The sequence below is a fragment of the Tenrec ecaudatus genome, chromosome 3, assembly GCF_050624435.1.
Source record: "Tenrec ecaudatus isolate mTenEca1 chromosome 3, mTenEca1.hap1, whole genome shotgun sequence".
Lineage (NCBI taxonomy): Eukaryota > Metazoa > Chordata > Mammalia > Afrosoricida > Tenrecidae > Tenrec > Tenrec ecaudatus.
The window spans coordinates 217,322,850-217,338,556 of NC_134532.1; the positions used below are offsets into that span (position 1 = coordinate 217,322,850).

General features: G+C 63.1%; 1 protein-coding gene across 2 annotated transcripts; it reads left to right on the forward strand.

Annotated features, from left to right (window-relative positions):
• Positions 1 to 560: 560 nt before the first annotated feature.
• On the forward strand, positions 561 to 15,394 carry FGFRL1 (fibroblast growth factor receptor like 1). 2 transcript variants are annotated; one of them, XM_075544570.1, is made up of 7 exons: positions 561 to 703; positions 1,429 to 1,523; positions 11,363 to 11,635; positions 12,830 to 12,910; positions 13,004 to 13,288; positions 13,502 to 13,855; positions 14,216 to 15,394. In XM_075544570.1, exons 2-7 carry the CDS (start codon positions 1,445 to 1,447, stop codon positions 14,635 to 14,637), a joined length of 1,494 nt encoding a protein of 497 aa, XP_075400685.1. In that variant the 5' UTR covers positions 561 to 703; positions 1,429 to 1,444; the 3' UTR covers positions 14,638 to 15,394. The 2 variants fall into 2 exon arrangements, with proteins under 2 accessions (XP_075400685.1, XP_075400684.1); XM_075544569.1 differs by lacking the exon at positions 561 to 703 and adding an exon at positions 710 to 851.
• Positions 15,395 to 15,707: the final 313 nt, after the last annotated feature.

The following is a 15,707-nucleotide window of genomic DNA, read 5'->3' on the forward strand; positions in this document are numbered from 1 at the left end:
AGCGCCCCTCGGCCGTCCTTTAGGTCCCCTTCCGGGCAGCCGGGGAGATGGCCCGGACTCGAGGCGGGGGCTGGCCAAAGGTCAGGCGTCAGGGACTCGACAGGAGCGGGCTGGAGAAGCGTACGTTAGGGTGGCCAGAGGCAGGAGCCTGTGCTCCGGGACCGCACCCCGAACTCCCTCCGGCTCCGGGTGCGATGGGCGCAGGTGTGGGTGGACGCCGAGGCACCTGGTGGGACTCGGGGCCGTGAGCGAGAATGCCTGGGTGTCCAGCCCTGCCCCAGCGGAGACACGAGATCCCGAGGCCCCCCGGGGTGGAGGGGGCCGGGACTGGAGGTTTGGGACGCGCCCGGGGGAGCGGTCCGGCTCGCTGCCCACCGCGGCACCGCCCCGCGCCGCGAGGGTTAAGGCTCGGGAGCCCGGCGGGGGGGAGGCGGGCCCCGCGCGCGCGGATTGGAGAAAAGTTTTGTAGTGGGGCGGGGCGAAGGGCGGGCCGGACCGCGCCCATTGGCCGAAAGTTGTCCGGGGCGGGGCGGCGGCGGCTCCGCGCTCGCTCCGGGAGAGTTGACAAAGCCCCGCAGGGAACGACGCCTCGCGGCGCGGCCCCGGGCTCCCTCAGCGAGTCGCCGCCCCCGGCCCGGACCCCGGCCCTGCCCGGCCCGGCCCCCACCCCGGCCCCGCCGCGGCCCCAGCCGCCCGCGCCCAGGTAGCGCCCCCCGCCGCCCGAGGTCGGGCCCGCGGGCGCGGGGCGGCGGGATGCGGCGCCCGGGGCGGCGCTGAGCGCGGGGGAGATGACGGCGGAGCGCGCCCCGCGGGCCCGGCCCTGAGCCCCGCCGCCCGCGAGCCCCGCCGAGGTGAGCCCGCCGCGAGATGGATCGCGACCTCCGGCCGCCCGGGAGCGCCCTTGGGCGGGCCGGGGTCCGGGCTGCGGCCCGAGGGTCCCAGCCCCGTGCTCAGCTTGGGGCCGCGGGGCGGGGGGCCTCGCCGCTGTCTCCCCTGGCGCCCGCGGGTCCGGCCGGTGCCCCGCCCCCGCCCCGCACCCCACGTGGGCCACCCCCCCCCCAGTGCAAATTTGTCCGCTAATGGCGCAGGCGATTATCTGCGGGGCCGCTCGGTGTTGTGTGGCCCGCGGGCAGGGCCCGGGTTACAAGCGCCAGGAATCCAGACGGTGTTTGGAGAGGGGGGCGGGGGAGGCCAGTAATTAGTGTGAGCCCTTTGTCTGCCTTTGATACCCGGAGCTTCGCCCCGCCGCCGCTTCCTTCGCCTGGAGCGCGGGCGCGGAGGGGGCTTGGGGGGGTGCCTTGTCCCCGCAGCCCAGGGCAGGGGAAGGGGACCCTGGGGCCCCAGGCTAGGAGGAGTGGTGCTGCCTCCCTCCCATCCACAAATTCTCAGTGACACCCCCCCCCCCCAACTACTCATGGGTCTCCCCAGGTCCAGAGAGGCCGAGATGACGCCTTGTCCCGCATTGCTGTTACTGCTGCCGCCACTGCTACTAGGGGCCCTCCCGCCGGCCGCCGCCGCCCGAGGTGAGTCCTGGCTCCCAGCCCAGCAGCCGGCCTCCGCCAGCGCCGCCCCTTCCCGCCTGGCTCTGAACCCTGCCACAGTGCCCACCTGACAACTTGTGCCCCATGCGCACCCGTGGGGTACCGAGGGTACCGGGCCCCCAGCTCCAGTCTACCTGTGGGCCCCCATTGCACACCTAGGGGCACCCCATGTACATCCTTGGTGTCCTCCAAAGACACCCCTGTACTTCCACTCAGTGATGGGCCTTTCCCTGCTTCCCCTATGAGGCCCTCACCCATTTCTCGTCTTGTTTCACCCAAAGCTAGACCAACCTTCTGAGAGTATGGGGCGTCCTGTGAGTTTTCTGAGCAATAGGCTCCTTCTGGCCATAGTGGGCTCATGGTGGCCACTGGGAAACTTCAGAGATTCCTGGTGGGTGACCAGGTGGAGTGGAGGGGACACTAGAGATGCCCCTGAATCCCATCTGGGACACCCTCTCCCTCTCCCTCCAGCATGTCCTGCACTTGACAGGCCTGCCCAGCAGCCTATGTGCAGGCAGAGCTGGGGTCACACATGCCCCTGTGGGTCTGGGTCATTGCCAGCGCTGGCTTGGTGTGTGTATGTGGGTGGGACAAAGGGTTCTCTTGAAGCAGACCCCCTCAGACCATGGGCATTGGGGCCACACCCCATGGTCGGTCCCCTCTTGGTAGATGTAAGCGGGCCCATGCAGGTGGGCAGCCCTGCATACCTCCGGGCCCTGCTTTTGAGAGGGGCACCCCATACCCAGCGTGGCCGTGATGTGGGGCTGGTCGCCTTGGCCGCCATGGTCACTGAGCAGGAGGGCATGGGCTGGCTCTTGGGCAGCTAGGCGGGACCTGCGGCCAGGCCGGCCCTTCAGTCCTGCTGACCACTCAGGATCATCCCTCCCCCCGCCCGGCGGGCACACTTAGCTGACCAGGCCTTATATGGCCACATTTGGGTGTAGGGTGGCGTGCCACAGCCCAGGTGGGCCTTATGCCACCGTACCCCCGCCTTCGCCCGCTGGGGACTGGCCGGCTGGCTGGAGGGTGGGGGCTGCCCAGGCAAGGCTGGGCGGCTGTTCTGGCCACAGCGGGCACACAGGCCTTGCTGGGTAAGGCCCCTGGCGGGCAGCGGCCCTGGACTTTGATTCTTCTTTGATCTGCTTTGATTCCCCCAATGCTGCACCTGCCTGTCCTCTGGCCACTCAGTCAGGGAGGCTCTGCAGACCCACTGGCCTGGCCTGCCACTGGCCATAAGCCCCAGACAGTAGGGATTGTGGGTGGCAGGTGGCAGTGGGTCTGCCTCGGGTGCTGAGGGGCCTCTGATGACCCCCCTTCCCATGCCCTTGTCTCCCCCTAGGCCTTGGCCTTGGGGCTGTGTTTGGCTAGCTCAGTGAGCTGCCTTCCAAGGCCCTCTGTGGTTTGGGGGTGGAGAGAGGAGGCAGGACGCACACTTTACCCTCCAGGCCCAGCAAGGCCAAGGCATCGCCAGGGAGGGGGCCCTTCAGGACCGTCCTGGGGCCTGGCCCCCTCAAGCAGAGGGTCTATGTGGCTGAGTGAGAATCGTCTTTGCCCGATAGTACAATTTCTAGAAACAACACAACTTTATACTTGTATCCCATTTAAAAAAAATAAAAAAGGTCCCCCTTTCCCCAAAGTTACACAATCTTGGTGGATTTGCTTGAAAGTGTTTTTGAAAAAAAATTTTTTTTTTCCAAATTTGGAAAAAAGGACAGGATTTGATTGCTCCCATTACCCAGCGGGAGCCATAAGGAAGGAAATACCATTCCCCAATAATTCCACGAGGCGGGTTTCGGGGGCTTTCCAAGGGGGGGCCAGGATGGCTTTCTGGTTCTGCCCAGAGTGGCCATTCCTGGAGGGGCCCAGCCCTGAGCTCAGGGCACTGGGCGGGTGCTTCGGCCAGGCTCCTCCCCTCTGCAGTGTGACATCCGAGGGCTTGAGTGGCCCCCAGGGGCCGAATGGCTCCTGGCCCACTGCAGCCTCCTGGTGTCCGGGGGAGGCTCCAAAGCCATGCATGACACAGTGCAAGAGCCTTGGTGGCCTCTGGTGGCAGGAACCTCCCTCAGGGTTTCTGGGCAGTCCAGTGAGTGGGGCTGTTTATATGAAGCCAGGCTCAAGTGACAAGAAGGAACCCTGGTGGCACAGTGGGTTGAGCATTGAGCTTCGAATCCCAAGGTCACCCTTGGGACCCACCAGCTGCTCTGTAGGAGAAAGATGAGGCCATCCATTTCTGCAAAGGCCGACCACTTTGGAAACCATGGGGCGGTGCTACTGCGTCTGTGGGATTACCACGGCCCTCGTGCCACGGTGGGTTGTGCATTGGGCTGCTAACCATGAGGTCAGCAGTTTGAACCCCCCACTGGGAAGAAAAATGAGGTTTTATGGCTATGCTTTGGTCTGCACACCGCAAGGTCAGCAGTTTGAAACCACCAGCTGCTCTACAAGAGAAAATCAAAGTTTCTACTTCCGGAAAGGGTTACAATGTACAGAGCTACAATGTACAGAATTACAATGTAAAGAGTTACAACATACAGAGTTACAATGTAAAGAGTTACAGTCTCAGAAACACACTGGGGCCTTTCTGCCCTTTCCCAGGGGGTTGTTAAACAGCTGGAATTGGCTTGATAGTGGGCAGTGGGTTTTTGGAAAAATTTGCAGCCTTCGAAACCCTGGTGGGTCGGGGTCAGCTCTCCCCTCCTTCCGTGGTCACTGGGGTTGCTCAGGAGGCCTGGTGGGGTAGTGGTTATGCATTAGACTAACCACAAGGGGATCTGTTTGAAACCACCTGCCGCTCCCTGAGAGAAAGACTCAGCTTTCACTCCCGTAAAGAGTCGCTGTCTTAGACACTCACAGGGGCCATATAGACCCTGTCTTGTAGGGTCGCTGGGAGTCAGCATCGAGAGTCGGCAGTGAGTGAGATTTGCTCAAAGTGGGAATGGACTTGCTGGCGATGGGTTTTAAAAGGTGGCAGGAGCCAGGCCCAGTGGTGTTCTTGAGGGGTTGGGGCGCAGTGCGGGGGGTGGGGGGAGAGGTAGGGATGCCGGCCAGCTGCCTAGTTTACGCCTCGGGGGCCCCCACTACTGGAAGGGAAAATAAATCACTGTCCCCTTGGGAGTAGGGGGGTCGCCGGGAACAAAGTCGTCTTTGGCTGGAGCTGGAAATGCCGGCTCCTTTATCCATTGTGAGGCCCCACCAATGGGCCAGGCAGCCCTCTCAAAGCCCCTTTCAGTGCAGCCACGGCCCAAACCAGGGGAAATGTTGGTTTTTCCCCACACCAGGCCTACAGCCTGGGGCTGGCCCAGGCCCTGATTCAGGTGCGGGCTCCGAGGCTGCCGGAGGAGGGAGCAGCCTGCTGCCACGCTAGCGTGGGTTGCTCCAGTGTCAGCATGTGGGGACCCCTGTCCCCAGATTCTCAGAACAACAGTCCTTCCATGTCTGTTCTGTGCGCTTCCAAACACCCACTGCCGTTTGTGGGCATGGCTGCCAGCCTGAATGCTCCCAGGTGGGGCTCCAAGGTCCTGGGAGGCCTCAGGGCCTGGAGCTGGGGGCCCCCTGGGAGAGGCAGGGAGAACCAGACAAGGAGGAGGTGGGGCGGGGGTGTATCCAGGTGTCGGGGCAGTGCTGGCATGGCCAGGGTGGACACTAGGGGACTATGGACACCTTGGTGAGGCTGGGATATGGGCCATGAGGAGGGGCGAGCTGGGGTGCAGGGGGGATGCCCTGCCTCATTGAGGACTCCTGCAATGGGTTTCCTTGGTCTCTGCACCTCTGCTGAAGTGCTGGGGTGGGCCACTGGCAGCACAGTAGCCCTCTTTGGGGGGGTGACCCAGCCTGTTAGGGGTCCCTCCCCCCATCCTGAGGTGGCAGCAGTGGGAGGGATACCTGTTGACCCAGGCGTGTATCCCGACCAGGGGATGAGCGATGAGGAGTGAGTGATGGGGAGGCCAAGGTGGTAGTGGCTGCTGGGACGAGGGCTGGGGTGAGACCAGGGGCCCCACAATCCCTCAGGACTCCTTAGGTCCCAGGCCCCAGGGCAGCAGGTGGCCCTGCAGAGTCCCTATGGCTGGTTAGGGTCATGCTACCTCAGGGCTGCCTGGGCCTCAGGGCGACTAGTCTCAGTGACCTAGCCTATCAGCACAGCTGCTGTGGACATCACTGATCCCTGGTGGGGAGGGGTCTGGGGTCCTGGCCTGCGGTGTTCCCCTGCCCAGCTGTTCCCAGGGGTGGCAGTGGGGATAGAGGGCCCCTGCAACAGGCCTTAGGAAGCCCCCAGGCCTTTAGGAAGTGACATGAGGGAAGAGGCTTTGAAAGCCGAGGCTAGGGTTAGGCCAAGGACAGTGGGACAGGGATGGGGTCTGGGTGGCGTGGCAGGGGGAGGACCTGGTGAGATCTGGAATGATAGGGGGTTGATGTCTGGATGCCCCCTTGGCAGTTAACATTGGTCCTCAGGCTGCCTTGCCCCCCACCCCCACCCCAATCTGGTTTCTTTCTGTGCCCCTGTGCCCAGGGCAGGGGCATGGAAGAGGCACCCTCAGGAGAAGGGTCTGCAGAAAGAGCTATCTAGAGCCTCCTGAGAAGGGCTGGAAGGGTCCATCAGGGGTCTCCAGGGCCATACACCAGCATGCGGCCAGCTTGTAGGCATCTGCTGCTGGCCAGCCACTGGGTGGACGCATGGCCCCAGCTAGCTTGCTGTTGCATGGCTGCCCTTCACGGCGTCCAGAGAGGCCCGGTTTCTGGGGCAACCACCTGTCCTGCGGGTCCTACCAGTTTCACCACTGGCCGAGCAGCCATGCCCGGAGCAGGCAGCCAGGTGGGCAGGCAGCTGATGACTTGGAGCCTGTGTGCATTTGCATGTCTGAGTGAGCCCTGCACGAGGGTCTCCAGGCCGACAGGGCTCTGTTCCTGACTCCTGAGGGGCAGTTGGACCCTGGAGGACCCTCACCTGTCCCCCTAATTCTGGAGCAGACTGTTCTCTCAGCGCCTCTCGGTCTTGATTCCTCTGGGGTCCTAGCCACTGTCTGGTCAGAGGAACTTTGGGGTGGGAGAGTTACGCGGTCTTTTCTACTTGGCACCTTGGGGGTCCAGCTGTAGACCTGGCCCCACTGCTTAGCACCTGGGGGCCAAGGCAGCACCCTGGGGAGACTCAGCTTCTGACACACGCCAACCCCTTACCTCCCGGTTCCCACCTCTTCTGGCACCCAGTGCCCTAGCAGACCCACCTGCCCTCACTCCTGCCCCTTCAACCAAGGCTGACCACGCTGTCCTTTCACGCCTTCTCTCTCAGGCTGTTTAACCTCCAGCAAGTCTGCTTCTGGCCTGTTCCCACTTCTCCTACTGTCTCCTCCCCACCCCCCTGGGAGTGGGTAGAAGTCGGTCAGTGTGTGTAGGGTTTGCCTCAGTTGGATGAGCTAACTCAGTGACATCCATATCCCCAGGACCCAGACGTCCTGGGCACCCCTCCCAGCTGGGGTTTCAGGTGGCATGCTCCTTGCTGGCTGAGTGCCAGAGGTCTGGAGGAGAGGTCAGAGGTCAAGGCCTGGCGCCAGTCATTCAGGGCCCTGGTGTCTGCAGGGGCACATAGACCAACGTTGGGGGTCTGTCTCTCCATCTTGTCCAGGGCCCTTGATCCTGACCTCTGCAGGTACCTCAGCCATGTAGGGTCCTTCCCTGAGGCCCATGCCTTGTGCCCACCTCCCTGCCCCTCTCCATGCCCCCCTGGGTCAGGATCTCAGCCTGAATCCTGCTGGGGGTTGGGGCTGGCTGGGATGTCACCCGAGGGGACCACAAGTGGCATTGGAAGTCTCACTAGGCCTCTGACCGAGTAGTGACCTTTATAGTTTCCAGCTCCTCTGAGCCCTGGTGGTGTAGGGCTTACGAGTTGGGCAGCTAACCACAGGTCAGCAGTTCAATCTCAGGAAGATTGGGCTGGAGGCTCGGCACAGATTTGCAGCCTGGAAACCCTGAGTCGCAGTAGACGCCATGCCAGTGAGCCTGATATTTGGGCGTCCAGATCTTAATCTGGAAGCCGGAGCCCTGTTGGCATAGTGGGTTGGGCTGTTAACCGCAAGGTCAGCAGTTCAAACCCACTAGCTGCCCCAACGGAGGCAAACCCTCCAATCTCAGTGACCCTGCAGGACAGAGTGGGACTGCCCTGTGGGTTTCCCAGACTGGCACTCTTTACAGGTGTAGAAAGCCTTGTTCTTCTCCCGCAGAGTGGCCAGTGGTTTCAAGCTGCCAACCTTGCGGTGAGCATTCCAACTTGAATGAAGGTATCTGTCCCCCTGGTGAAGTTCCACAGCCTTGGAAGCCCCAGGAGCAGTTCAGGTTCCCTCTAGGCTCTTTGAGTTGGAATGGTCTCTCCAGGGCAGTGAGTCTGATTTAGAGTTTGCCCTTGGTCACAGGGGTGGTGGTGGTGGTGGTGTGTGTGTCTGCATCTGCCCATGTCCCGGCCTTGGGATGCCCTGTGGCTCGGCCACAGCACCATGTACCAAACAAGCTCTATTCCCTGGCCCAGCTGCCTCCTGACCCTCCGTGCTGATCTCCAGGGCCCCTGTCCTACTTGTGAGCTTGCAGGGTGGAGTGGAGGCTTGGCATTGGTGAGGTTCTATCCAGAGCCTGCTTGCAAGGGCCCCATGGTGGCCCTGGAGGGGTCCTGAGCTTGGGGTGATCCCAAAGGCACTGGGGCCTACAGTGCGTGTGGGGTCTGCCAGGGGAGGCCTGTCCCCAGGTCCCCTGCTCTACCGAGAAAGCAGACCAGCTGATCCTATAGAACCAGACCAGCTGCCCGAGGTGCTGGGCCCCTTGCCGCCTGCCTGCCGATCAGCATAGCACTGCTGGGCAGTGCCTATGTGTGGACGCTGCAGGGCTGGAAGGAGGGGTGGCTATTGAAACAGAGCTTCTCCAGAGGTGAATGGATGGCAGAGGGCCCTCTGGGGTCCTCCAGGCCACTGTACCCCATCCAGATGCCTCACTGCCCCCAAAGTCCTTGCAGCAGGGCCAGTGAGGAGGGTCAGGGGAGGTGGTAATGCTCCCCAAGTACCTTCCCCACTACTGGACTATTGGTCAGAGGTGTTTCATTAGCCTCCCCCCCCCCCCCGCCCCATGAACCTGAGTGTGTCCACCATCCTGTGTGTGTTTAAGGTTGGGGACTTCCTGGAGGAAGGGGCTGAGGAGGCAGGGCCCAGTGGAGGGATCCCAGAAACTCTGCCATGGGCCCCAAAGTCCCCACCCAGAGCTCCCTCTCCTCACCACTCAATGGAGTAGAGGGTGGTGCTGGGCCCTCGCCGTGCAACCGGTTCCTGCCTCAGTTTCTCCCCTGGCTCTGGGCTGGAGGCTGCTTCCAGGTGGAACAATGGGGACTGTGTTTCCTGTGCTAAATATAGAGTCAGGAGACCCAAACTCCTGGCCAGTCTGGAGGGACTGGGCCTCCCTCCCGCCCGCCTGCTGGGGCTGCCTGGGGAGCTAGGGTCCTTGCCTGGTGATGGACAGTGGAGCCTCACCAGCCCCCACACGGCCCAGGCCCAGGTGGGGGTGGTAGTGGGGGGAGGGGAGACTGTTTGTTTTAGGATAAGGCTGGCTCCAGCTGGGGCCTCTGGCCGCTGCTGATGGCCTGGCCTCCGGCAGCGCTTGCCCGGGGGGGTTCAGCTTCCTGCAGCGTCTGGCTGGCGGTCACTTGGCTCTGTCTTTGCTGCAGGACCTGTCTGGTGTCCCCACTGCCTGTGCCCCTCCTCTGCTGTGACTCATGTTGTGGGGAGGTTTTGTGTGCCCCTCTGCCCTTGGGGACCCCCTAGCTATGTGTTTCCAGGAAAGTGTGGATTGGTTGGGGAAGCCCTCCCCGCCAAGGGGGTAGGGAGGGCTGCTCAGGCCACCAGCAGTCTCTCCCATGCTTCCTGGACAGGTGTCTGGGGACGGGTCTGTGCCAGGTGCCCTCCCAGGAGGCCACATGGGCCAGCGGGTGGGACGAGGGGCCACCACCCATTTTCAGTGTTCCCGGCCGGAGGCCGGTCGGTGATGCTGGAATTTCAGGCAGTGACAGGTGGTGGGCTGGATTTGCCTGGGAATGGCTGGGAGGCCTGGGGTGGAGGGTGTCCCCGGAGGCCCCTGGGCAAGGGGTGGGGCAGTGTGTGGTTGCAGGGAGAGCTGGTGAGTGGGGGTCTTCCCAGGACCCCTTCACCTGGGACAGATGGCCAGGGTACGGTTGAGTGGCTGGTGGAGGTAGCCACATAGCCTCAGCCTAGCCTTCCTGGCACCCCCATCGCTGTCCCCCACAAGGCTGGCACCTGCCCACGTGGCTGTCAGAGACTGCAGGAAGTGGGCCCTTTGCTAAGAGCCCCAGAGAGCTACCCCCCCCCCCCAATACCAGCTGGGCTGGGCTGACTCCTGCTCGGATCACAATCCAGAGACTTCCTCATTGGGGGGACTCCCAGAGGGGTCCTCAAACCTAGACCTCATCCTCACCCCCCCCCAGCACAGAGGTGAGGCGGGGCGCCTGGCTGTGTTCTCCCTCAGCTCAGTGCTGTGGGGAAGGGTCTCTGTCCCCAGTGGCAGAAGTTAGGAAAGAAAGCCAGGTCAGGTTCCGCAGACCCGCAGAAGCTCTGCGCACAGGGGAGGGCCGCCATGCGGTAATGTAAGCAGCTGGTAATTGCATGTTGAAAAAATACCAGCTGGTTATTAAAAACACATGCCTCCACTGTCAGGCCCCTGTTGAGATAACATCACTGCCTGCCTGCCTGCCCGCTGTCGCCTGCACTGCCATACACCCAACCCGCCCTGGGGTCCCCACGTTCTGAGCCAGCAGGGCCCCCCACCCCAAGGACCGCTGGGAGGGAGCTAGGAAACGGGGGAGGTGCCACTCCCCGCATCCTGATCACCCCCAGCATTCACCTGGACCTGGCTGCCCAACCAGACCCCAGTCTGGCCTGTCCTCCACAGCCTTACCCTTCCTATGCCACCCCCTGCCCCTGAGGGTTCCCCAGCCCCCTGGCACTGTTGACCTTCACCCCAGAGTCACTGCTGCTTAGAAAATTGCCCTGTGTTTTTTGACATGAGCTTGTCAAGAGTGTTTTCAAGCCAAGGGTGTGTTGCGTCCTCAGACCTTCCTCTGTGAGAGAGCCGTCTCCAGGTATGGGGTGAGGGGGTTGGGACCCAGGACACGGGGCTCTGTGAGGGTACTGAATAGTCTTGTCCAGGAAGGACTTCCTTGCGCACAGTGGATGCTCAGCAAGCATGGGCCTGGTGCGCATTGGACACTGGACGAACGTGGGCCTGGCGCACAGTGGGTGCTCTGCGGGTGTAGGGCTTGGCATACAGTGGGTGCTGGGTGGCTATGGGGGTCTGCAGGGTACACAGTGGGTGGTGGTGGGTGCATGTGAGTCTGGTGCGCAGTGGGTGCTGGGTGGATTTAGAGTATGGGACATAGAGGGTGCTCAGTGGACGTGGGTTTGATGTGAAGTAGGGCTTGGAGCATATGTGATCTGGTGCACAGTGAATGCTGAGTAGATGTAGGGTCTGACACAGAGTGGGTGCTGGATTAACGTGGGATCTGGTGCATAGTGGGTGCTGGGTGAACACAGGTCTGGTGCGTAGTGAGTGCTTAATAGACATGGGGTCATGAGAGACATGAGTTCTCAGTGGACGTGGGCTTAGTGCCTGGAGTGTGGTCTGGGAAGAGGGATCCCTGCTTCGACCCTCTACTGCATGTGTAAATCTGGGTGGAAGCCCAGGGTCCTGGGCTGGAGGCCAGGCAGGGACAGTCACCCATGCGAGGGTCCCCTGCTTGCCTTCTTCCACTCCCCTCACTGCGCTGTCCTCCCTACGCCCAGGTCCTCCAAGGATGGCAGACAAGGTGATCCCCAGACAGGTGGCACGGCTGGGCCGCACGGTGCGGCTGCAATGCCCTGTGGAGGGGGACCCACCGCCACTGACCATGTGGACCAAAGATGGCCGCACCATCCACAGTGGCTGGAGCCGCTTCCGAGTCCTGCCCCAGGGGCTGAAGGTGAAGGCAGTAGAACGTGAGGACGCAGGCACCTACGTGTGCAAAGCCACCAACGGCTTCGGCAGCCTCAGCGTCAACTACACGCTCATCGTCACTGGTGCGTGCGGCACCTCTATGGGTCAAAGGTCATGGGTAGTGGGACAGGGTTCCTGCTAGAGACAGAATCTGTACCAGCCGGACCCCGGGATCCTCTCACCTGGGACAGGGAGGCCCCAGCCGCACCCTGTCAATATCCTGCCCACCCAGCTGACAACCCTGCCCACCACACACCCTACACAGCCTCAGCTGGGGCTACCAAGACCCTGGCTGACCTCTGCCCTCTACCCTCCTTGACCCCAGACTGGGGATGGGTAGGAGGCCCTCCCCATGAAGAACTCTAGTAGTGCACTGCAGAGTTGGCTGGGGACAGTCGCAGAGAATACAGGAGCTTTGGGGTGGGCGGGGGTCCCGAGGCAAGCTGCCAGTCTAGGCGGGCAGTCAGGGGCCTGGCGGGCGGCCCTGGCAGGGTGCACCTAGGTGGCGGCTGGGCTTTGAGGCTCGGATTTCAGAGTTCAGAGGGGCCGCCCGGCAGCCAGCGGCCTCTCTGTTCTCTGTCCTCTGCGCCCAGGGCGCTGGATTGGACAGGTGTCACCCAGAGACACACCCAGAGCACCCTGATACCAGGGGGTGCCCCGCCCTCTCTCAGTCTGGGTTCCTTCCTGTGTGTTGGTGGGGGACCTCTGGGAAAGGCCCTCCCAGAGCCATGTGGTGGCACAGAGGTGGCCATGCTGAACTCAGAGTCTGGGCTGGCTCATGGTGGGCCTCTGAGACTGCCTGGTTTGGCCCTGGTTCCCCAGCATGCGCCCTCCCCCCCCCCCCCACTATCTGTCAGGCCTTTCTGGGCTCCAGGATGGGAAGGCTGGTGCAGGCCACCCCCATGGGCCTTTCAAAGGGGCAGATGACCGGGCGGTATTCGAACCATGTTAATTCACCGCGGTCTCAAGCGCCTTGATGTGGGCTAGGGTTACCGCAGCTGCTGGTGGCTCGGCCCCACTTCTGTCCCAGGCCCCACAGACCCCCTGGAGCCGGGGTGGGAGGGGCAGGCCCACCCGCCTGCCCTTCCCAGCCTCTCCCTCCCAGCCCGTTGGGGTCACCTGTGCCCAGGGCGCTCGCTGGGCAGCTCTCACCAGCTGTCTTGGGGATTCTGTCGCATGGGCGTGTCTTCGAGGGCTCTCCCAGCTGGGCTGGTGGGGCTGGGGTCTCCAGCGCCTCCCCCCTCATGCGCCCCTCCTCCCCGCCCTCTGCTCCGCAGAGGACACCAGCCCAGGGAAGGCCAGCCCAGCGGCTGACGGCTCTGCTGGGGGCCAAGAGGACCCAGCCAGCAAGCAGTGGGGTGAGTGCTGCTGACCAGGTGCGGTGGGGGCGGTAATTGCTGGGGTGTGCTCGGACCTTTCTGCTCTGACCTCAGCGCTGCCTGGTCCTGCAGCGCGGCCCCGTTTCACACAGCCCTCTAAGATGCGGCGCCGGGTCATTGCACGGCCTGTGGGCAGCTCCGTGCGGCTGAAGTGTGTCGCCAGCGGGCACCCGAGGCCGGACATCACGTGGATGAAGGATGACCAGGCCCTGCTGCGGGCTGAGGCCAGCGAGAGCAAGAAGAAGAAGTGGACGCTGAGCCTCAAGAACCTGCGGCCCGAGGACAGTGGCAAGTACACATGCCGTGTGTCCAACCGCGCCGGAGCCATCAACGCCACCTACAGGGTGGACGTAATCCGTGAGTGCCCAGGGTGGGTAATGGGTGGACTGGTGGGTGGGCAGGTGGTGGATACCACCCACTGAGTGGATGTAATCCGTGAGAGCAGAGGAAGGCCAGGTGGGTGGGCAGGCAGGCACCATCACCATGCCCCCCTGGAGGTAACGTGGATTTTGTGGATGGTGAGCTGGGCCTGGGAAGCCCCGCCCACATCTGCCACCCCCACCTGCGCAGAGAGGACGCGTTCCAAGCCCGTGCTGACCGGCACGCACCCCGTGAACACGACTGTGGACTTTGGCGGCACGACCTCGTTCCAGTGCAAAGTGCGCAGCGATGTGAAGCCCGTGATCCAGTGGCTGAAGCGCGTGGAGTACGGAGCCGAGGGCCGCCACAACTCCACCATCGACGTTGGCGGCCAGAAGTTTGTGGTGCTGCCCACCGGCGAGGTGTGGTCACGGCCTGACGGCTCCTACCTCAACAAGCTGCTCATCGCCCGCGCGCGCCAGGACGACGCCGGCATGTACATCTGCCTGGGCGCCAACACCATGGGCTATAGCTTCCGCAGCGCCTTCCTCACCGTGCTGCCAGGTGGGGCTCGTGGGCCCACCCCCTCACGTGGGCAGGACTCCTGGGTCCCCACCCCCCTCACTCTGGGTATGGGACTCCTGGGCCCCACCCCTCACTGTGGGCGGGGCTCCTGGGTCCCCACCCCCTCACTCTGTATGGACTCCTGGGCCCCACCCCTCAATGTGGGTGGGACTCTTGGGGCCCCACCCCCTCACTGTGGGCGGGACTCCTGGGCCCCCACCCTTTTACTGTGGGCGGGAACTCCTGGTCCCCACCCCTTCACTGTGAGTGGGAATTCCTGGGTCTCCCACCCGCCTCCATCATGGACGGGACTCCCGGACCCTTCTGTGACCCCGCCCTCCCACCCGCCTGCTTCTGCAGACCCGAAGCCGCCAGGGCCGCCTGTAGCGCGGTCGTCCTCCACCACCAGCCTCCCGTGGCCCGTGGTCATCGGCATCCCGGCGGGGGCCGTCTTCATCCTGGGCACCGTGCTGCTGTGGCTCTGCCAAACCAAGAAGAAGCCGTGCACACCCGGGCCCGCGCCGCCCATGTCCACGCCCACACACCGCCCACCCGGGGCAGCCCGGGATCGCGGCGCGGACAAGGAACTGCCTGTGGGGGCAGCGGCCTTGTGTGAGGAGCATGGGTCCCCCCCAGGCCCCCAGCACCTGCTGGGCCCTGGCTCAGCAGCAGGCCCCAAGCTCTACCCCAAACTGTACACGGACGTGCACACGCACACGCACACGCACTCGCACACAGAGGGTAAGGTCCATCAGCACCAGCACATTCACTACCAGTGCTAGGGCCAGGCACTTGGGGGCCACTGGCAGACGGGCACACGGGCTCAGGGGCATACAGAGACAGCAGGGTGGGCCCGCAGGCCAGGAGGGGCAGCCAGCGCCCAGGGAGCCCCTTGTGAAGCATGGCCACAAGGTGAGGTGTGCAGCACGTGCACGTGCGCACACACGCACACACACAGTGAGTGACTGGGGAAGACTGGACTTTGACTTTGCAGTGCAGATGCAGTGACTTGATGAAGGAATCTCCCCACCCCTGGTCCCCAGAGGGGTCATGGCTCCCCGCTGCCCCTCCTCAGCCTGCCAGGGGCCTGAGAAGTACCCTGGCAAACTGACCAGCCCCAGCCCCCCGTTGTGCCCTGCCCTGATACTGGCCTGCCTGCGCCCCTGCCCAGTTTGGCAGTGGCTGGCTATTTTTGCCACCGAGCTGGGCTGGGGGCGGTGGCGGTATCCCCAGGCCCTGCCCGTGAGAGCCAGGCCTAGAGGTGTACCTCCCCTCCAAGAGAAGGAGTCCCCTTGATATTTATATTTAAGAAATGAAGATAATAATATTAATAATAATGCAAGGAGGGATTCTGGCCGGGAGGGTGGGTGCCAGAGGCTGGAGCCTGTTCCTGCAGCTTGGTGTTGGCACCCCGTGGAGGCCAGGTACCCACCCCCCACTGCCCAGGGCAGACCCAAACCTCTGTAATTTTATCTAGAGTTTAAGCTGAAGTCGCGTATATTTAATTTATTTTGTTAAACAAGAAAGAGTGCATCCTTGTCCCGGAGCTCCTGTTTCTACTGGGTGTGTGTGAGGTGTGCTCGTGTGCCTGTGTGTGTGCCTGTGCCTGCCTGCGGGTATGCCTATGTCTATGTGAGTGCCTGTGTTTGGTATATGTGTGCGTGAGTCCCTGTGTCTGCTGTTATCTGTCTGCCTGCATGTGTCGGGCAGCCCTGGCCCCGGGTGGCGGGATGTGTGTGCCCTAGCCTGCGCCCAGGTCTATACCTCTTGGTTGGCCCGTCCTCCACACCTGCCCTGGGAAGCCTCTGGCTCCTCATGGGATCCCCTTGGGGCTCCCTCTTCTTGGTACAGG